At 34.9% G+C, this 23671-nt stretch overlaps 1 protein-coding gene and 1 long non-coding RNA gene across 3 annotated transcripts in view; one reads left to right on the forward strand and one right to left on the reverse strand.

The window, feature by feature from the left end:
• LOC111054806 overlaps window positions 1-23671 on the forward strand; it is a 724817-nt gene that overhangs the window by 107919 nt on the left and 593227 nt on the right. The window contains exon 1 of one of the 2 annotated variants that reach the window (XM_039419906.1): window positions 18724-18917. The exons of the other annotated variant lie outside the window; for it this stretch is intronic. Coding sequence (XP_039275840.1) covers window positions 18868-18917 — 50 coding nt within the window. The 5' untranslated portion in view covers window positions 18724-18867. Of the gene's footprint in view, window positions 1-18723; window positions 18918-23671 lie in introns of those variants that run through there. 2 annotated transcript variants of the gene reach the window in all.
• On the reverse strand, window positions 5355-12902 carry LOC111045054. Its single transcript, XR_005570383.1, has 3 exons — window positions 12814-12902; window positions 11390-11501; window positions 5355-5571 (listed from the first exon to the last, which is right to left on the reverse strand). It is a non-coding gene; the product is annotated as an uncharacterized LOC111045054 (long non-coding RNA).

A 23671-nucleotide genomic window follows, 5' to 3' on the forward strand; every position in this document is an offset into this window, starting at 1 on the left:
TTCGATGAAATTCTAATAATTCAGTATGATATATGGAGGATATTTTTGAAACTTCAGAAGTGTCCGTTGTGGAGTCTGTTGTGGATATTTATGTATGTCGGACGGATCTCGAAAACGGCTCTAACGATTTTGATTAAATCAGGAATATAGTAGGTTTGCGACAAAAAACATTATTTTGGAACAGGTCTCAACTCTGGGAAAATTCGCTGGAGTTCCTTGAGAAGGATTATTGGTCCCTCAAGTTGCAGCTGATCAGAAAAAAGTTTTCCATAGTCTGTTGAAAAAGTAAGAGAGTGTGAGCAAATGAAAAAGATTATAATAGCTGTAGTTGAGTTACCAATTTCGGCGACCCTATTTTAAAACAATGCAGTATTCATGAAACATCTGGAAGAATAGATTCAGAAAGTGACAGGTGATAGTATAAGAAATTGAAAATTGGTCTCTCCAAACATATGGTAGTTAAATGTGATGTTCATTGTGAGGTGATAAAAATGCGACTAATTTCTTCAGCTTCTATATTGTATTGGTTCCTATGTTACTCTAAGTTTGTACGCAGCCATGGCCTTGAGAGAGCCAGTTGCACCGTCTGTTAATTCATAATCCGGACTAAATACTACGAGAACCAATCACAGAAGCCTTCTATTCAAAACAAAAAAAAAAAAAACACTGCTCTGATTAATTCTCATGAAATTCAATCCCGATTGAACCGGATTTTGTGCTACTACTGGGCCTGATATTTTCATGTTTCAAAATCAGCTAAGAACTAAATAGTAAAAAACATAATATTTCATCAGCTGCTCCTATTTCCTTTCGTGATGTCATTGCATGGCACAAGACAAACCTATTGATATTGATAGATCACAAGTAAATACTAGAGTTGTCAATTTGGATAGAAATTAAATTGAGTTACATGTTAGTTTACATCCAAATTTTCATCCCTAAGCTTTCGGTTTTAAGCTAAGATCAAATAAAGAAATCATATAATGGTAGTCAATAATCAAAGTGATTGAATACACTCTATTCAGATTTATGCAAATTCACTTTAAAATGATCCCACTTTAATATTTATTATAGTAAAGTTCAGGACATAAGCCACAATATATTATACTAACTATTAAGAATGAACTCTCATGTATGTATGGACTTCCATGGAAGAAAGAATCAGTGGATTGGCTGCTTTTACACTTTTGGATAAGTGAAACGAAAAGTGAGCAACAAGCTATGCCAAGCAACAATAAGCAAGAGATCCATGGATAGACTACCAGAGTCATAAAATTTCGAATAAACTTAATTTGGAATTTGATGTTCAATTGCATCAAGCAAAAACAAAAATAACATGATCACTGCTGATTTGATAACTGTCAACGAGAAATATTAATTACCAATGAATAAAGTCGAGGTCGACTCTTAAGCCGCGCCCAATATTCTACAGAATTTGCAATATCTTATCTGCAATAAGACTGCTCTTCTACAGAGCACTTCCAACACATTAATTGATTATTTGAATGATTTGACTCAGCAAATAGCAAATATCCCTGAATTTGCTGGTTCTCAGAGTCGTTTAGACATAAGTTAGCAGAATCTTATTGTCGCTGCAAAAATACTACTTACTCACTAAATTATATATCTTCTCACTAAAGTCCAACTACGGAAATTATTATTCTAATATCAGAGTCTTTTCTCCTGAAAAATCTCAAATCTAAAACACAAAAAAAATCAATCAACAAATAAGAGTAATCAAATACTACCCATGTCACAATATTACACGCGCGCGGCACTGAGTGCCGCTACATGTAAATTGTGTGTTTTCATACCTTTCACAAACTGATTTCATAGAATTTGAGCTATACATGGATGATGAAGATGAGAAGACCTTTTTTGATACGATATTATTTATTCACAATAATTATTCAAATAGAAATTGAGAAAATTGTATATTGGTGAAATATAATTGTTGGTTTAGCAGAGAAAACAAGCTTCTATGAAAATACAAAATAATAATATTAGTACTTGAGGAAAAGTGGTTATCAACTTCAGCATTGAAGAAAAATAATATTTGAAAAGGATAATATGATAAAAATAAAAGATTATTGAGTGCAATCGTGAAGTTAATTTATCTTAAAAATGAGGTCTTCCCTCAACAGTCAGCTGCACACCAAAGAAATGCCTCCAGACTCTCCCACCAACACTGTCATCCACAACGGAAAGGTATGATGAAAGAAAACGTGGGAGCACTGAAAAATGGTAGCTATTGAAGCCAACTTAAAAGAATGAATATGCAGAAGTGCGGTACGCTTAAGCGTGTAATTGAGGGTTAAAAACCTCTTACATTATTCCAAAACACTATGACATTCGACTACTTCTTCCATAACATTGGAAATTTGAATAATATAAATAATTTTCTTTAATTTGCATTCTCATATTTATTCTGTTCTCTTTTTTATTCAAATTCCAATTCAAATCTATTTCCACAAAGTAGGTACGAACATTCAACTATGAAACACAAATGCATGTCACCACAATCAATTCAAATAAATAACGTTCCTTACTAAAAAATCTGGTGTGGTACACTCACAAAACTTTCCTTGCTCATATTTGAAACTACGATCAGACTTCTGTATATGTGTATATATAATTGTTTTCAGAGTATTTTTTCCTTTGTGTAAATTGTGAAATTCGATGATTTTTCTAGTCGTCATTTTTTTAAAGTCGTTAAAACATCTGTTCTACAAGTGAAATATCTGGACTATGTGTTCTTTTTATGAGCTGCTCTACCTACCTACGTCATGCAGAGGTTAATATGTCTATTTCTCAAGGATGGGATGAACCCCCATTAGTTTCCAAGAAAGGAGACTCATGATAGGATGCCAGTTGATAGAGCTGATAAATAACTATACAGGGTAGGAGTTTGAAAAAAATCGGTCAAGTTATTTTTGAGAAAATCGTGAAAAAAATGGTTTTTTAGTAACCATCCGCCATTTTTCTCAAGAATATTACGGAGCTCCTGCAATTTTCCCAGAAATGTGACTCATGTCAGTTGATAGGGCTTATGAATAGCTATCCATCGTATTAATTTGAAGTAAATCGTTAGAGCCGTTTTCGAGAAAACCGTGAAAAACATGGTTTTTTAGTAATTATCCGCAATTTTTTCCGCCATTTTTGATTTAATTTTATTGAATTTCTTATTGTCGAATCCTCATGGTATAAGGACCGTAAGTTTACCCTTTATAGGGCATAAGCTCCCAATTGTAGCGATGATCTAAAAATATATTTATAAACTGTGTCTGACCTTATAATTGATGATTGATCATTAAAAAGGAGATTCTACCCCCTCCTTTTGAGAAAATGGGTGGTGAATAATTATACCAGAGACCGCTCAGACATTTGACCAGTGACTAGTGGACATAGGTTATAAGTGGTAGAATAATTTACCATTGCTTTTATAATTAATTATTCTATTGGAATGATGCTAATAATTCAAATTCAAATCATAATGAGGAAAAGTAAAGTATAAAAAATTGTATACTGTATATCTGCAAGATATATATTTCAAATATATATCTGTAGTTTTGGTAAGTCCATGATGAACTGGAAAGTCAATAATATTGTGGTAACATAATAATTTGAAGAATTTACTGGAAGTTTCAATACTTTAGAATTATATTTTCAAATGATTAAATAATGTTCAAATGATTAAAAACTTGACAATAAAAATTCTTGTTTATGAATCTAGGCAATTTCCGCCACATAACCTCTGACATGATGTATCTATAACTCGAAATCTCATCTTTTGGACAATATTTCATGCAAATGAATCATGATAGACTTATAATGGACTCATTTCTCAGAGTAAATTTCAACTTTATAAACAGTAGGAATTGTTTATAACACTTTCAGATAAAAATAAAAATTTGATTCACGTATAGGTTATGTTTGTGATGATCAATAAAATACATAAAAAAAACATTTGCTGTAAAGTATATCAAGTAATAGAATGATCTTAAGCACAATTTGATATTTAGTCATACAATATTGTAAATGAGAAGTGTAATTATAAAAAATATTTAACATAATAAATCAAAGTTTCGGGGAGTGCATGGAACCCAGTGTAAATGAAGAAGCACACATAGGCAGTGGTAAACTATTACACCACTGAGCGACATTTTTCCCTATTACATCAATCAGCTGGTTTCAACAGCAAAGAAAACCAGTATTACCACTACCTGAACACCTCAGAAATGATCAACAAGGCTGTGGCAGACTGCTCGACCAAAGATATTCGATCAGATGATGAAAAACCAAGTGGTAAATTATTATACCAGAGTCCTATAAAGGGTGTTTAAAATTCCAAGTCAATCAGTTGATTAGGAATGGAGTTATCGTGTTCACAGTCATATGCACATACACACATACACACACATACACATACATACACACACACACACACACACACAATCACACACACACACACACACACACACACACACACACACACACACACACACACACACACACACACACACACACACACACACACACACACACACACACACACACACACACCCTAGTGGAAGTGATCAATAGAGATCAATAAAAAAAAATGTATTGATATCAATAGGTATTTGGGCCAATACACATCAATAGGTATCCATGGATATGTATTGATGTGTATTGGCCCAAATACCTATTGATATCAATACATATCCACGGATATCAAAACATAACCAGCTGTATTGATATCAATACACTTCCATGGATATGTATTGATGTGTATTGGCCCAAATACCTATTGATATCAATACAAATCAATACATATCCATGGATATCAATACATAACCAGCTATATTGATATCAATACACATCAATACATTTCCATGGATATGTATTGATGTGTATTGGCCCAAATACCTATTGATATCAATACAAATCAATACATATCCATGGATATCAATACATAACCAGCTGTATTGATATCAATACACATCAATACATTTCAACGGATTTGTATTGATGTGTATTGACCCAAATACCTAATGATATCAATACACATCAATAGGTAGCCATGGATATCAATACATAATCAGCTGTATTGATATCAATACAGATCAATAGCCATCTATAAGCAGCCTGTCCCCTTTATAGAAAAAATCCTCTTTTAGATCTAGGAGAGCACCTTAGGATGAAGATAAAATTTGCAAGGATTATAATATTCTAACCCAGCTGCGACTAGCATCAGACAAGGGAGTATACCTGTTTAATTACCTATAATCAATATAAGTAAATTGGATTCAGTGAATATATGTCTATTGATATATTGATGAAAAATTAAGGAATGTGAATAGTTAAGAGATAAATAATGTGAAAAGTTGTTTATTAAAATAACTCATACGCATGTCATTAATTTATCTATGAAGAAAGGTCCTTATTGTGGTGCTCCAGATTACTTTATTCTCTTCCTGTTCAAAGTAGCAATTTTTTGAGCTACATACAGGTTTATGTTACTGCACCTCAATTCAATCTTAATTTTTGAAGCATTCAGATTTTCCTCCAGGATCCGGTGTTTGAACATTTCTAGAACAAATAACAGTTCAAAGTATATAAAATCTCGAAAAATTAGAAAATAAGGAGCATTCCTGAATTAATCTGCTAGCAAATTTATTTAATAACCTAAAAATGTATTCAAATATGCATGACTCTCCCTCTCGTGAAAGGAAAGTTCAAGATAACACAGGAGTATTTTTATTTCACGTGAAAATCATGTCCTCACAGTTTTACATTACAACGTCATATTCTAGTGGATAAGTCGAGAAAACACCATTTTTTTCACGTGAAAAAAGGTGGAAATGTTCCAACTTTTCACGTGAAAAGTACGTGAAACTGTAACTTGAAAATAACGTTTTTTTTTGTTCTTACATTTTCACGTTTTACTGAACATGTAAAAACTCTCAGAAGAGAACATTAATAGAACGTTTTTTTCTTCATTTCTTATCCCACATTTGGTGATTTCTTTCGCATGAAAATTTCCAAAAATTCACATGAAAATAACGTTTTTTAAAATACATTTTTACAATATTATATTGTGAAAAGATAGAGAAGGATTACCCTTATGATATTCTAAAAAATATCCTTTTCAATTATTTATTTTTACATTGAAAAACTATAAATCTTATAAAACTTTTGAATAACCACAATATAATGTGAAGTAAATTCTCTACCCTAACTTTCCAATAATTTTACAAGAAACTGAATAGAAATTAAATTGAACCATCAAGTCCTATTCAGACAAATGGATTTTTCCTAGTAGGTGATATATGCAATCTAACAGCTGGACACTATAATTACAGAAAGAAGGCTCATTTTGATTTGTAATCATTCAACAACTTACAAATTTCAAATATTTCCCATGTAAGCTTCTTTTTTCAGCTTTTGGACTTTGTATCAGCCATTTGGGCGCAATCAATTCGTTCCAGCTTCGAAGTTTTCTCCAACACAACATCCTTAACATAATTTTAATGAAGCTGGAAGAGCCTCCACGCGGTGCGCCTGGATATCCAAATCAGGATGGAGACCTAGATTTGGAGAACTAAATCGAATTAATTCACAAAGCCCTTCTCGCCTCACCCTTCTTCTCTTATTTATGCTTTGGAACTGTTAAATACTAGAATGGCTACTTTCTATTGACTTAGCTGTGAGCCATTCTCTTTTCAGTCTGTCTATCTGACCATCTGGTCAAACTCTTCTTCATTTCAAGCCCCAAACCCCTTGAGCATTCAAGGGCATGGGGCTTATCTTTCATTATTTCTCATCTATCCTAAATTCTTCACTTTCAAAGTGGTCAGGAGTAGCTCTAGCGGCCAACGGCTTCGGGCGGACGAGCTGATAGAGAGGGCACCCCTTTGTCCTGGAGTTTGGAAACGGGCTCCAAAGGCGGATGAACTGCAAAATGCGGTCAACGGCGTAGAGATGAGGAAGAAAGGAGAGGACGAGCACCTCATTAAAGATCCACACAGGATGAGTCCTAGTAGAATCTAATGGCTATGCTTGCAGCGAAATTCAATTCCGGAGTAAGCTCCTCAATCGGATCTCCGGGAGGAGCAGTTTCAAGTGTAACTGAAGGATTGAAGTGCCAGAATGAATTCAGGATTGGCACGTGGAACGTGAAAACCATGAGTCAGGGTGGTAAAGTTCACAATGCAATACAGGAGATGACACACATGGAATTGAGTATCATGGGAGTGAGTGAGATGCGATGGCCGGGCTCAGGTTCACTCAACATCCAGGATCACCGGGTCTACTACTCCGGAACAGACGATGGAAGACATGAACTTGGAGTTGGGTTCATAATGACAAAAAAAGTTGCAAAATGTGTTGACAATGTTGTCCCAGTCTCATCAAGAGTGATACTGGTGCAACTCAAGGCAAAACCAGTCAACATAAATATCATTCAGGTCTATGCACCGACAACTGATGGAACAGATGAGGAAGTCAAAGAGTTCTACAACAGCATTAACCAAATAGTTGAGAAACTCAAGAGACATGATTCGACAATTGTCATGGGGGACTTCAATGCTAAACTGGGAGAGGGCAGAACATCGAGTTCTGTGGGGCCTTTTGGACTGGGTAACCGAAACACTCGTGGAGATGAATTAGAAACTTTCGCTGAATCGAATCAGTTGGTTGTGATGAATACATGGTTCAAACTTCACCCAAGAAGACTGTACACATGGAAATCACCAATGGATAGACCAGGAAGAATTGTAAGAAATCAGATAGATTTTTTGCTGGTCAATAGAAGATTTCGGAACAGTTGTATATCTGTCAAAACATATCCTGGGGCAGATATCCAATCTGATCACACACCTTTGGTTGGCAGGTTCAAGGTCAGATTGAAGAGAGTTACAGTCCGGAAGGTGAAGAGTTATGATCTCAGAAGACTGAAGGATCCTGTTGTACGGCAGATGGTGAGGAATGACTTGAATGAGAGATTGAGAGTGGGTGGAGATCTGGAGAGTGTGGAGAGGGGACTTGCAATTGTAAAGGAAACAGTGAAAGGTATAAAAGATCAATACCTAAGAAGGGACCCAAGGAAATGTGGGTCATGGATGACTGATGAGATACTGGAACTTATGGAACTGAGGAAGAGTCACAAAGACAATCTTGTTGAGTATAGAAGGATCCATACTATCATCAGAAGAAAGATCAGGGAGGCCAAGGAGAGAGAAAAGGTTGAACAGTGTCAGGAGATAGAGCTATATCAAAGTCGCTATGATAGCTTCAATGTCCATCGTAAAGTAAAGGAAGTGGCTGGGAAGTTCTTTTTTAACAAAAGTGGTCGGTTAGCGGATGTACACGGCAATTTGGTGATTGATAAGAATGAGAGGAAGAAGGTGTGGGAGCTATATTTAAAGGATTTATTACATGACCTCAGAGCACAGCAGCCTGTCTTTGAAGATGACTCTGGACCGAAGATTCTATTGGAAGAGGTGAAGGCGGCTATGAAGCAGATGAAGGATGGAAAGGCAACGGGACCAGATGAAATATCCATTGAATTGTTGAAGTTATGGATGAAGAAAATATGAAGACAATAACCAAAATTTTCAACCACATATACTCAACAGGAAAAATCCCAAATCAATGGCTGGAGTCAGAGTTCATTGCAATTCCAAAGAAGTCAAGTGCAAAAGCCTGTGGAGACTTCCGAACTTTAAGTTTGATGAGTCACATGCTTAAAGTGTTTTTAAAAGTCATTCACAAAAGAATTTATAACATATGTGAAGAGCAAATTTCACCCAATCAATTTGGTTTTGTAAAGGCTGTGGGAACAAGGGAAGCTCTGTTTGGTGTGCAGATTCTGTTTCAAAGATGCAGAGATGTGGGTTGTAATGTTTTTGCATGTCTGATTGATTACAGGAAGGCCTTCGACCGTGTTCAACATGAGAAAATGATAGATGTCTTGAGAAGAACTGGGATTGATGGAAAAGACCTAACAATTATAGCCAACTTATATTGGAATCAATCAGCTGTTCTCCGAGTAGATGGAGAACATACAGAACAGGTGAAGATCCTGCGAGGAGTTAGACAAGGTTGCATACTATCACCTATCATTTTCAACCTATATTCAGAGCACATTTTCAGAGAAGCACTTGAATATATGAATGAAGGTATCTCAATCAATGGAGAGAAGCTTAACAATTTACGCTATGCTGATGATACCATTGTGTTCTCTGATTCCATAGAGGGCCTGCAAAAGCTGATGGATAGGATTGCAGAAACTAGTAAAACCTATGGACTTGATATAAACTCAGCCAAAACAAAGCTCATGATCATTAGTAAAGATGACATCCAAGGAGCAGAGCTGTACATTGGTCAGACGAAAATTGATAGGGTCACACAATACACCTACCTTGGAACTATGATTAATGAGTCATGGGATAATTCTCAGGAGATCCGGTGTCGGATTGCAAAAGCCAAAAGTGCTTTCATAACAATGGGGTCTGTTTTCAAGAGCCATGACCTCACCTTGCATACGAAGATTCGATTACTGAAGAGCTATGTGTATTCAGTACTGTTGTATGGTGTTGAATCATGGACTCTAAAGCAAAGCACAGTAGCAAAGCTCCAAGCATTTGAGTTATGGCTGTATAGGAGAATCCTGAGGATACCATGGACTGATAGAATTACCAATCAGGAGGTGTTGAGGAGGATGAATATGGCCCCAGAACTGGTTAACATCATAAAATTCAGGAAGTTGCAATACTTGGGCCACATAATGCGCAATAGGGGCAGATATGAGCTATTGCAGACCATACTGCAGGGCAAAATAGAAGGCAGGAGAGCCCCAGGTCGAAGAAGAATATCCTGGCTGGCCAACCTGAGAGCCTGGTTTGGAAAAACCTCCATTCAATTGTTCCGGAGCGCAACTAACAAAGTCATCATAGCCAATATGATCGCCAACGTTCGAAACGGACAGGCACCTTAAGAAGAAGAAGATCAGCCATTCGCTTGTATTATAGTGAGGTCCACGCTATAATGGCAGTGTGTGATTTGCAATGGTGTTGCTATTCTTGTCTATCGTTCAACAAAGCAGATGGCGCTATCTCTTTCATGCATTGCGATGCTGCCACATCGTTTATCAACAATGTAGAAATTCAACTAATTGCCAAAATATTTAATCTCAATCATGAAAATTTATTATCACATCTTTAAAAAATATATTTTCTTGACAAAAAATGAAATATGATTAACTATTTTCAACAATAATGAACAGTTAAATTTATCAGATATACCAGTATCAGCTGTTTGGGTGGCAAGGCTGAGATTTGGCAACCCTTTTTTCCTATCTTCCTACACTGCCATTATAACGTGGACCCCACTATAGCTTTGCATCACCCATTGGGGAAAAACCATAAATGTCTGGATGGCCAATAGGGAGATTATTGCTTTAATAAAATGAAGGAACAACAATAATTTATATTAAAATTGAATTCATTTTCAAAACATCACAGTCTTCAACCCTTCAATAAGTTGAAGACTGTTGTAGATATAATACTGTAACTTTCAGGATAAGTTATTGGTCGAATACTCCACCTTTTGACATACAACTGAATTTCAACTCTCATAAGGGGATGACTTGGGGGTTGTAACTAAAAGATTTTAAATGTAAATACCCATTGTGTGATACATCATATCTTGGAAGCCTTCAAAACGAGAAAGATGACATCAATAAAAATCGTCTATGATACTTTTATCCAAAATGGCGGCTGATTGAAGTTTTAGTTTTTAAAGAAATAATTGATGAAATTCAATTAGCCGCCATTTTGAATAGTAGTATCATAGAAGATTTTTATTGATATCATCTTTCTAGTTTTAAAACGGCCTTTATAATGATGTATAACACAATGGGTGTTCACATTAAAAATATTCGAATTACAACCCCTCATTCCTTTACAAACTGTAACTTCAATCAGCCACCGTTTTGGATTCAAGTTTCATAGTAGCCTACATTTTGATTGATGTTATCTTTCTTGTTTTGAAAAGCCGTTTGAAATAATGTACCACACAGTAGGCGTTTACATTAAAAATATTCGAGTTACAACTCTCAAGTCACCATATTACACATTCTGAACCTAGTCAACCCCTTATGAAGGGGTTGAAATTCAGTTGTACGTCGGAAGCTAGAGTATTTGACCAGTAACATATCCTGAAAGTTACAGTATTATATCTACAACGGTCTCTAATTTATTGAAAGGTTCCCATACATATGACTCACGCTGTATAATTACTAACTATCAATGATTAGCACAAGCCTTGAGCTCATGTGGGCATCACCCATAGAAGAAAATTGTTTGACTTTATATTCTGTTTCAAAATAATCAAAATTGAGACTTACTTAGATTTCGTCTCTTTGCTGGTAAACCGAATTTTTGAAGACTTCAGCCGGTCTTTGATTATTGCTTCCATGTCTTTTTCTTTTGTGTTGGAAAATTTTATCACCACAGCTCCTATCAGAAATGGAACAAAAGTTTACTTATAATTAAACATATTTCAAACAATATTTCTTGACTGGATAATTGAAAAAACACACATGTTGCAAACACACAGTCTCACTCTCTCTTATTATATAAAATATATATTGCTAAATTGAGAGGACTACAACTATAGTTATTTTAAATTGGAATGAGAAATAGAGCTATTAATATAAATAAATGAATCACTTGCTTGTTGAAAAAGTCTAAATAAAGCCTGCCGCACCAGCAAACAACTGGATAAATTCTAATAGAAAGCAATTAAATGATATCTACTAGGCTAGGTACTTCAATCCAAATAAACTATTCAAAATTCTTCGAAGTATGAAATAAAGATATGTCAATAATGCTCACTATTCCATTAAAATTTATCTATAGTGAGATCCACGTTATAATGACAGTGAATTAAGATGAGAGAACAGCGTTGCCAATTCTCTGCCTTGACTAGTTATCTTTATACATTGTTAAAAACAGATTTGACATCGTTGTTGAGCGAGAAAAGGATAGTACTACCTGCCTTGTCGAATAATAGACAAGGATAGCAACACCAAAGTTGATCAAATACTGTCATTATAATGTGAACCTCACTATAGCCATTAGTCATCTAATCTATCTATCCACAGTCATATATTGCTATTAAGTTCATTATATTAAGATGAGTGTAGATTAGGCTAGTAGCCTACCTATGTGGTGACATAAATTATTCAGGCTAGAAAGATATTTTTGAAATTGATGTTGCTTTCCATGACGAAACACTATATTCTATACAATATCTTTGTTGTAGTTCAGACACTGTATTACCGTACTTATAATAATTGAAAAAACACTTACTTTTCTTGGAGTATTGAGGAATGCATTTCACTCCTGAGGAGGAGCTTCATCAGGCTGATATTTTGCTCCTCAGGAGTTAAATGCATTCCTCAATACTCCAAGAAAAGTAAGTGTTTTTTCAAATATATACAATGATTCAGTGACTGAACTACAACAAAGTTAGACATTTTTGTTACACATTTCAATTTATTCATGTGCTAGCATTCCCCTGGAATGTGTCTGCCTAGAATAATAAACGTTCATTTCCAGCACTGATAAATTTGAGAGGCTCACTTCTATTATAATTAATTATGCCATAAATAATTCATTTAGGCTATTTTATGAGGCTTTGAGGTTATGTGTCTGGGCTTTGAATGAGTTTATTATTTAAATAAATATAGTCTGAGTATCTGAGACTATAATAAATGTATTCTTTCATTATACAGTACATCAATAAAAACAAAATCACTTGACTTACCTTAAACTGGATCTTTCACAAAAATCACAAAACAACAGACACCAAAAAGTCCGTTACAATCCAAGTGTTGCATTGCGGAAGTCATTCCCGCCATTGACCAACAACCGCCTTCCCATGATCAAAAAACCTACTATGAAAATATCGATATATCATCGATATTCGATTATTTATAATTATACATTTTTAAACTTGTTTGGGAATGCATTATTCAAATTACATATTTTAAATAAGTAAAAGTGAAATACTGTCCTAATTTCTACATTGTTCAATGCAATAAAACCAGTAGGCCTATGCCCCAGAAAAAAGTTGGAATCTGTTTGTTTTATATATCGATTGTTGAAACCTTGATACATTCATTTCATAGTATTAATACATTGATATTTTAATTTGATACCATAGTAGGCCTATGGATGGTGGGAATTTCAAAATTAATGATATTGACAATCTTATTAAAAAATTTGATATTCCAGGTGCGGGTTAATGATTTTTATGGGGGGACATTTGTGCTAGACACTGAAATAATGCTGGAATCGATAAATAGTAAAAGTAGTTATTATTTGAATTGAAATCATTCAAAGTTCAAGTGTGTATAGTTCAGATACTGCACGATTTTCCCCATAAACTGTGATATATATTTGAAAAGTGGTATAACTTTTCCAATTTTCGATAGAATCATTTAAATTCTAGAATAGAATTGAAAATAAGAACAGAGACGTTGATGATTATTTTCAGAATTTTTAATGATAAAATACAATATTAAAAAAAATTTAAACGTCAGTAGCACGTTAACGGCACGTCTGACAGGATTTTTGCAGAGGACAAAATGTACTAGAAATTCACTTATACACCCGAATAAGTCATCAAAAATACATTGTTCCGGGAAAATTGAAAATCTGCAAAATTATTACTGTTTTCAACTGCATTTAAAATTACCGCAAAATGTCTATATATTGTTAACGGTGCATTGTAGACGATTTTTGCAAGAGACAAAAAGTGCTGGAAATCCCCTCCTACACCCTTCTACACTGAACGTACAGTGATATCAATAGAAGTTCATTGACTGTATTTACCGTGATGTGTATTGATATCCATGAACTCCTATTGATATCACTAAACTTGTAGTTATATCAATATAAGTTCATTGACTGTATTTACCGTGATTTCTATTGGTATCCATGGATTTCTATTGATATCCATGAGCTTCTATTGATATCACTAAACTTGCAGTGATATCAATATAAGTTCATTGACTGTATTTACCGTGATTTCTATTTGTATCCATGAACTTCTATTGATATCACTAAACTTGTAGTGATATCAATATAAGTTCATTGACTGTATTTACCGTGATTTCTATTGGTATCCATGGATTTCTATCGATATTCATGAGCACGTATTGATATCCATGAGCATATATTGATATCAATAGAGTTTTTCTATCGATTTCTATGGATATCTCCCACTAGGGCACAACACACACACACACACCCAAAAATCATGTTTTTGGACTCAGGGGACCTTGAAACGTATAGAAAACTTGAAATTGAGGTACCTTGATTTTTTTGGAAAGCAATACTTTCCTTACCTATGGTAATAGGGCAAGGAAGGTAAAAGTCATAAATTGAAACATAATAGCATTAATACTTCCATTCCTAACTAGTAAGAACTATAATGCACAATCAAACTGAATGGATTGAGGATTATCATTATTCAACACTTCAAATTGCATAAGCTTGGTGGGAATCTACTGGCATAAGTGAAAACTTGTCCGCCAGTAGGAGTAGCGCCCCAATACTAAGAGAGGAGAAAAAATGAAGAATAATACGAATAAAATAAATGCTGCACTCGAGGATTTCTAAACATATGTAATTCTAATCATACGCATCCTTCAACAATAGGTAAAAAAAAATATTTAGCAAGAGACCTTCAAAATGGAAGCTATATTATTTTGATTTCAAAATAATATAGAATATATTAAAACTGAATATATTTTCTTATTTGATATCAATATAATATTCTTGGATATCCAGTTTTTTTATTTTCAATGTAATATACTTCGTTATAATTTGTTGATTTATGAGATCTTTTGGGATATTGCAGTATCGACTGAACTATAGCAAAGTATAACATTCTCATCACAGTTACCTTCAATACTGATCGTAGTCTAAATAATTTATATGATACAAATTTTAATCTATTGCATAAGTAATCTATGTGTATTTTCCATTTGGAACCTTCCTCGATTATCAACTCTAGGTATTTCAAGTGACTTGTTCTCTCAATTTCAGGACAATCACATACTACATGGTTGTCAACATTACAAATCATGTGTAATCTGAGTAGACAGTTTGTGATCTCATGTCCAGTAATGTTTCTCGAAAATGCTGTGTACTTTTTTTTTTATATTGAGACTAAGTGCTGAATTTATGTCCAGCCATCTCTTTAATATGGAGAAGCCTTTTGTGGCGGCTTCATAAACGTTATGCCATGTATTGCCTCCAAATAACAACACAGTGTCATCAGCGAAAGAATAAGTCTCCCCACCATTTAGCTCCAATTTCAATACCTCATTTACGTAGACCAGGAATGAAATAGACGATAGTACTGTACCCTGGGGTAGGCCGTACCCGGAAAGTGGCATCCTACTAACGTCAGTCTCATTTTTGAGATTTTAAATTTGTACCCTATTTGAGAGGTAGCTCTCGAATAATTTTAATTGGGTTTCTCTAATCCCAACTCTTTCCAGTTTATGGAGTAATTGAATATGAGACACCGTATCATACGCCTCAGCCAAATCGAGAAAGATAGCTATAGTTTTTTGTCCATTATTCAAAAGATCTGACACAGCATTAGAAAACTGTATGAGGGCATCATCGGTACTTATGTTTTTTTTTTGAAGCCAAATTGAAGATCTTCTATTATTCTGTAAAATCGAAAAAATTCATATTCAATATTATAATTGGTTTATTTCAATTCCTTTGGCCTCATTTTACCTCTTCTTATCATATTAGTATTAAAAAAATTGAGTTTACTATTTTATTTTATTTTTCCAATCTTTTCTTTGCATCAGATATGCGTGACTAAGCTAGTTGATTCCAATAAGGCTGATTGAATCAGGACCTCCCAAATACCGGACCTGCGCCTGTGTGGAAATCTATAAGTAAAAATCTGGTGTGGCGCACTCACACAACTTTCCTTGCCGTTATGAAAAATGATCACCTGACGCTGGTGTTACCGCGCATCTCACGTCCACTACTTTTCAAAGATCTAAGCCAGCTGGTGACAGGACAATAACGCTGGAGACACACGAGGTCTGCTATCTCTTCATAGTGAATGATTTAATAGAATCAACAGTTGTCAACAGTTTGCAATTGAAATAATCTCATTTTCTCGAATTTCGAGCTTATTTCCAATTTTAGGTAAAAATGTTACTGAACATTAATTGTAGAGATTTCCATGCTCAATCTTTTCCACTTGAAATTTTTTGTTTAAATTGTATCTGAAGCCTGATAATTGGGAATCTAAGATCAAACTTTGCATAGATGGGGCGGAGCTACTGACATTTTTAAAGATATGGGACTTATGGCAGTTGATAGAGCTTATCAATGACTAATTTGAGTATGAATTTGATCAAAATCGTTGGAGCCGTTTTCGAGAAAATCGCGAAAAACCCTGTTTTTGACAACATTTTCGCCATTTTAGCCGCCATCTTCGATTGTATTTGATCGAAATTGTTCGTGTCGCATCCTTAGCCTATATTGTAAGGACTTAAAGTTCCAAATTTCAAGTCATTCCGTTGATTGAGAGATGAGATATCGTATACACAGGCGCACATACACTCATACACTCATACACACACACACACACACACACACACACACACACACACACACACACACACACACACACACACACACCACACACACACACACACACACACACACACACACACACACACACACACACACACACACACCACACACACACACACACACACACACACACACACACACACACACACACACACACACCACACACACACACACACACACACACACACACACACACACACACATATAGTGAGTATTGAGTATTCAAAGTGTATTCAGTGTTCAAAGTGTTTTAATCAACAATAATTTCATAATAGGCCTATTCAACCTTAGATTACTTTTTGTTTATTATCCGCAACTCAACATTTAGCTTCACACAAACAACATGCTACAATGAGTATTAACAGTTTTAATTGAACATGCCTAGAAATTGTTATGTCCATGGGTGTCAATCAAACTATTATACAAGAACCTCCTTAGTGAGGATATTTACTTTGGTGTAAGTGTACAAGTTATTATTGGTATTTTTTGTATTTTGGTATTATTGGTTATTACAGGTATTTTTTGTACGTACAGTGCTAAAATACCTGTCATCAAATTTTTGGTTGGGATCGAATTATTATGTTATTTTGAGCACAAAATCACAAAAATTAAACGGCGGTCACAAGGCCTATTGTTTTCAAAATAAACCAAGTTCACAGTAGGATAGCACAATTTCACATACTACATCTAACCTATAAGTAGCAGCCATTTTGATTATCAAAATCATCAAATTATGTTATTCCTAATCTAAGTTCTCTGATCCCAATGTTTTTCCTAACCTAAGCTTTCCTAACCAAAACTTTTCTAACCTAAAGCTTTTCCTCACCTAGAGCTTTTCCTAACCTTAGCTACTTATGGCTACTACCAATAGGTAAAATGCATGTGAAATTATGCTACTTTGAACTTAGTTAATTCTAAAAACAATAGTGACCGCCGTTCAATTCTGTGATTTTGTGCTCAAAATAACATAGGTAGGTTCTAAATCGATCCCAACCAAAAATTTGATGACAGGTATTTTGGCACTGGAAGTACACTTTAGCCTTCACTTTATCTTTCCCGAAGATAAAGAGCTGAGGAAAAAGTGGAAAAGGTGTACCCATAGGAAAGTCATCAACAATTCGACTGTGTATATGAATCATTTTAGAGCATCGGACATTATTAAAGAAGGAAATTTTTTGTGTGAAGATGGTTCTTACGTGACGGTTCCATGAAAAAAGTATAACTATGTGATGGTGCCTTTCCTACAATTTCTCCAAATTAGCCTTCTTACAACACAATTAAATCGTGTGTAATGGTATTGAGCAATATATTTCTGAACAAATACTGCAACATGAAAAATAATAATCAGTTGCCCAAGCGAGCAAAGTCGCGAAAATTGAGAACATTGGATTCTTAGGCTAAAATAAAATAATGATAAATTATTAGCTATGTGCATGAGAATAAATGAAGTCCAGTTACCCTATCAAATAATTACTTCTTCAATAAGAACCTTATTCAGATTCTCAAGAATGATTTTTAACAGTAATAAGTTATTAGAGAGAGCTGGAACATAGCTGATGGCAGTAATCACCACCCAAGGCGGCCATCTTGTTTGTATGCTCATGTCCGGTATTTGGGAGGTCCTGATTCAATCTGTGAACTTTTGTATGCAAAGAAATAAATATAAATAATATTATGCCTACAGTAAACGACACCCCTTCATGGCTGACCATCAATATTGGCCGCGCTCTCGCAGTTACGAGCCACACTTTCTCACTCTGTGATCATTTTCAACATGGCGTCAACAAAAATGCTATATACTTCATACTATCAGCACTCCACATGGAAATGCTTCTCATTCAACCATTACTGACAGTATAAAGGGAATCTCACTTCATATAGCTGGTTTACCTCATCACGTCGTATTGGCCAATCAGAACAATTATTTCAAGATCCGCTTTCCTAAAATATCACTCGAACGTGTCTTTGCATGGCAATTATCCTCTAGAAACAGATCGTATTTATGATAATTTTATTCGTTGTCTTTGTGAAGATTTTCACTTCTAACTAGTTCAGTCAGGCAGTATAGTTTCTTTGACAAGAAAAAATTAAATAATGTCTGGAGAAGTAGTGTTGTCAGGTTGTTAAATTGTTTTTCAAAGTGTTTTTATGCTGATAGTTGTGATTGGCTATTTGCAAGAGAATGGGTGACTTTTGGCTATCTGTGAGTTTTCTTCTCGTTGTGACTGGAGGGTAGGTTCACTTTAATTATTTTCAACTGGTCAAGTTCAAGTTTTTATGTTAAGAAATAACAGTAAAATACTCGTACTTTAAAAGCTTACAAGTACAAACTAGTAGTTCTGTGAACAGTAGACCTCGCCCAGTTACAAACCGCAGCTTCCTCTTATACTGTCAATCAGAGTATAAATCCTGTCTGTATGTCCTGTCTGCGAGATATAGGTGTGAAAACGGCTAATGGCTGTTGGGGTTGGTGTATCAAAAATGCTAACATCAAAAACTAATCTCTTTCAAGACATAGTACTGGCAACAGGACAGCCCAAGTTCAAAGCAGAGAAAGTTCGAGAGACAATACTATGTTATTTTAGTTATTAATTGCATGCGTTATTGCACGCAATCAATAGTTCCTTTTTTCATTCACATTGGAGACAACGGGTTTCCCCAAATATGTCTCCTCAACTATGAAAATCGTACAAATACAAATGAAAAAAGGAAAATAATGATAAAAATAATAGGCTACGAACTTATGCAATAATAAATTATACAAACAACAAAAATACCACCTTATTCGAAAATGAAAAATACATAGATTTCAAATACTTATGAAAAAAGTGATTTTTTAAATTATTTCTATTGAAACTGGTCACTAGTACCGACCATTGATTTTGCTCTCTTATTTCTCACCATAACATATTAATTTTTATTGTTCAAGTAGTCCAGTGGAGTCTACAGTTCTAATCTATAATAATTATAGATTAGAACTGTAGACTCCACTGGACTACTTGAACAATGAAAATTAATAATTTCTCTACTTTAAATTCTTTCGCTACACATTTATTTAATTTATACTTTTCTCACTCCATTAGCCAATAAGTCATAAAATTGACTTTCAATATTTAGGCTAAGATAAAACTTAAAAAAAAAGATAAAAATGAAATAAATTAATACTTAAACATACTTATACTAAATTTACTTGTGTGATTGTTGCGTTGACCGCTCGTTCACCGGCTCGTCGTTCGCGTAGTCGCTGATCGCACGGGTCTCTGGGTTTGGATTATCTTGGTTTCGCTGTCCAAGTCCTACACGTTCATCGGCTCAGACGATTCGTCGTCGTTCACGTAGTCGCTGATCCGTGTGATTTTTGAAGTCGCTTAGTTTCGTAGTCCAAGTACTACTCGATCGCCGGCTCTCTGGCGACTCGTCGTTCACGTAGTCGCCGATCCGTGATTCTGCAGTGGCTTGGTCTCGTAATCCACGTCCTACTCGATCACGGGCTCTCTGGAGACTCGTTGTTCTGGAGTAGTTTCTGGAGTGACTTGGTCTCGTTGTCCAAGCTCTTCTGGTTCTGCAGTTGGGAAGGAGGCGCAGTGTAGTCGCTTATCTGTTGCAGGATGTTGGCGCCCCGTTACTACCTAGTAGAGAAGTTCTTAATCTGCTGACAAAAATTTACAATATATTGTTATTTGAATCTAATCTATTTTATTCTTCAATAAAATGTACTACGGAATATCACATAATCATGAAACATTTTAATCTTCATTTCTATCAAAGTTGTCTCTCTCATAGTAGGGCTTCAACCTGTTGATATGTACAATTTCGTGGAATATATACAATTTCACTCACAGCATAAAACTGATGACATACGAAAGTTGTTGCGGGAGTGAGATCCTTCATGGAAGCTTATGCACAAACATCAGAGAGTAACAGAGAAATGTTCTCCAATTCATCTCTATCCCTCAACAGAAGTGAATTTCTCAGATTGAGATTGACTAGGGATTTCTTCTTCTTAATTTTAAAAAGGAGCTTCAACTGTAGTGGCATTGCATTGTAGAACTCTGGGGTTGAAAAAATAAATGCTTTCTTGAACAAAGTACACTTTGGTCTAAAACCACGAATATTAATATAGTTGGTCTGTCTTGTAGAACGAGGCTCAACCACCATGTCACAGTAGTCAATCGTGACACCGTCATTGCCACTGATTGAATAGTAGATAGAAAAGCATTTCATTCACATAGAGGTGCCTCAATTGGAGAATACAAAATGTATAAAACAGAGGGGGAGTACTATCACGATAGTCCACACCAGCCATTATTCTCATACATGATTTTTGCAGTTTCATGATAGGGAAAATTGTTGTGTTATAAGTACTTCCCCAACAACTTAAACAGTGACTTATTCTTGAATGAACAAAAGCATGATAAATATCCTTCAAATTTTTGAAATTGCAAGATTTCTTCAACTGATACAAGACATGCAAATAAAAATGTAAGGATTTTTCAAATTTTAGTACAGGATCTTTCCATGTCAAGTTTTGATCAAGTAAGACCCCAAGATATTCAACGACTGGAACACTCTCAACAGCAGGACAATTACAGTTCTCATGAAGGCAATCGCAGGAGTGAACATGAACAGGGACATGCAATGTCTGACTACTCACCAAGCTAAATAAAATGTTGTTAGTTTCTTGAATGTTCATGGATAACTTATTACAAGAAAACCAAAGAGCCAGCCTATCCAAGTCATGCTGAATATCCATGCCTATCTGATTGAAGGTGTTGGTATATGACAAGGCAGTATCATCTACAAATGCTATTATCTGTCCATTAAATTATCTCTGAATAAATCATTAGCATAAATTGGGAACAGAATAGGTCTGAGTACAGAACCCTGTGGTACTCCGTAATTGATATCCAATAAACTACTGGTTTCATTTTTTATTTCAACTGCCTGCTTTCTTCCCCATAGTAATGTGTTGAACCACCCAAGAGGTGTACACCTGATATCATCTCTCCACAATTTTTGCAAGAAAAAATAATTTTTGACAGTATCGAAAGCCTTACTGACATCAATAAACAATCCTGCCACCCTTCTACCCTGCCCACTATTCAAACCATTATGGATATTGTGCAGAAAATCTTGGAGAGCAATGTCAGTTTTCAAATCCTTTCTGAATCCAAAATGAATTTTTGAAAAAAGTTATTTGCATCCAAAAAATGTAATAACCTCTTCTTCATTAGTTTTTCTTAGATAATGTGGGTAGCAAAGAAATAGAACAGTAATTACTGTCTATGAATCGGTCACCTCTCTTGAAAACTGGGATCACTGTTGCTATTTGAGAATGTCAGGAAATTAACCAGAAACAATGGAAAGATTAAGTAAGTGTGTCAGAGGCCTTACAAGGGACGGAAAATTCTCTTTTAAGATTCTGGCAGTGACTATGTCATTACCAGAGCTTATGTTTATAGATAGTTTATTTATAATCTCGAATAATCCAAACTCACTCACAGGATTATTGGAAATACTTCTGCTAATATCATCACCCTTAAATTCTTCAGCATATTCCTGGATTACTGGCCCTGATACTGATGGACAGGACCGGGGGAGGGTCTCAGGTAGCTCAATAAAATATTCATTGAATATATATCTGCAACCGATCTATCCTCTGTGATCATTAAGTCCTTCTCACTTAAACATATTTTGTGTTCAACATTATTTGCTCTTGGCAAAACCTCATGCAACACTTCCCATTTTTCATTAAAATTTGTTTTTAATGCAGATTCAATTGATTTGCATAATAATTACATTTTGCTTCTTACACCAATTTTTTAATTTTGTCTCTCATCTTGATAAAGTTACCTCTCAGTATGATATAATTCGGATCTCTCTGATATAACTTATAGTGTTTATCACGAACAGCAATACTGTTGGTAAGGTCAGGACTCATCCATGGTTTTATCATCTTCAGCCCACTCCTATATTTTATTCTCCTGCTATATGCACTCAAGATATCATTCTTTATCTCATAGAACTTGTCGAAAGCCTCATTTACATCATTGAGTTCGAGAACACACCCCCAATCCCGCTCCACTATGAAACTACTCACCAATGAATAATCAATCTTGTTAGCCACATTGACATGATCACACCTCTTCTCCCCGCCAACCGGCAAAACACCTGCTATTGCTCTGTGATCAGTAATAAAATTATCCATTACAGCAACATGAACAAGCAATTGTGAGCTGATTGGATTGGTATGAGAAGTGATCAACGCAAGAAGATCAGAAGTCGGTCACCCTTGTGTCAATATCTATAAGTTGTTCCATACCATGACTATTAAAACAATCCAAATACTCATTGGTAACTGGGTCATTTGAGCGAAATCAAGATTGACATCCCCAACATATATCAGATTTAGTCTTTATTTATTTTTATCAGACCTTTATTCCATCAAGAGCCATCCTTAAATTGGTTACAAAAGATTTTCGATCATCAATATGTAATCTATGAAGTCCAAATACAGAAAATTTGAAACTCAAATAAATGCAATTCAACAATAAGGTATCGCAATCAATAATTATATCACAAGTCTTTTCTGTTGAAGTAATAGACTCATGTACGAATCCATCAATGCCACTAGCTCTTGACAGCTCTTGACAGTCGATGAGAAGCCTTCATAACCATCAATTTGGTACAGCAAGACATCACTCTCTAGTCTGTTACTTCCTTTCCATAAGCAAATAATATCATCAACATATCGATACCGGTAAACAATTTTATCTTCAAAATGACTATTTTCAATGATTCTACTTCCCAACTTATCCATAAATAATTCAGCTAGGAGTGGTGAGAGGGGTGACCTCATTGCCAACCCCTCTCTTTGTTCAAAAAATCTATTGTTAAATTTGAAATAATTCTGCTGAGTGCATAACTTTATCAATCCTATCAGTTCTTCTCTGAGTGTATGATCATTTATAGAGGCTTCCATTATT

Source organism: Nilaparvata lugens, chromosome 2 (genome assembly GCF_014356525.2).
Source record: "Nilaparvata lugens isolate BPH chromosome 2, ASM1435652v1, whole genome shotgun sequence".
NCBI lineage: Eukaryota > Metazoa > Arthropoda > Insecta > Hemiptera > Delphacidae > Nilaparvata > Nilaparvata lugens.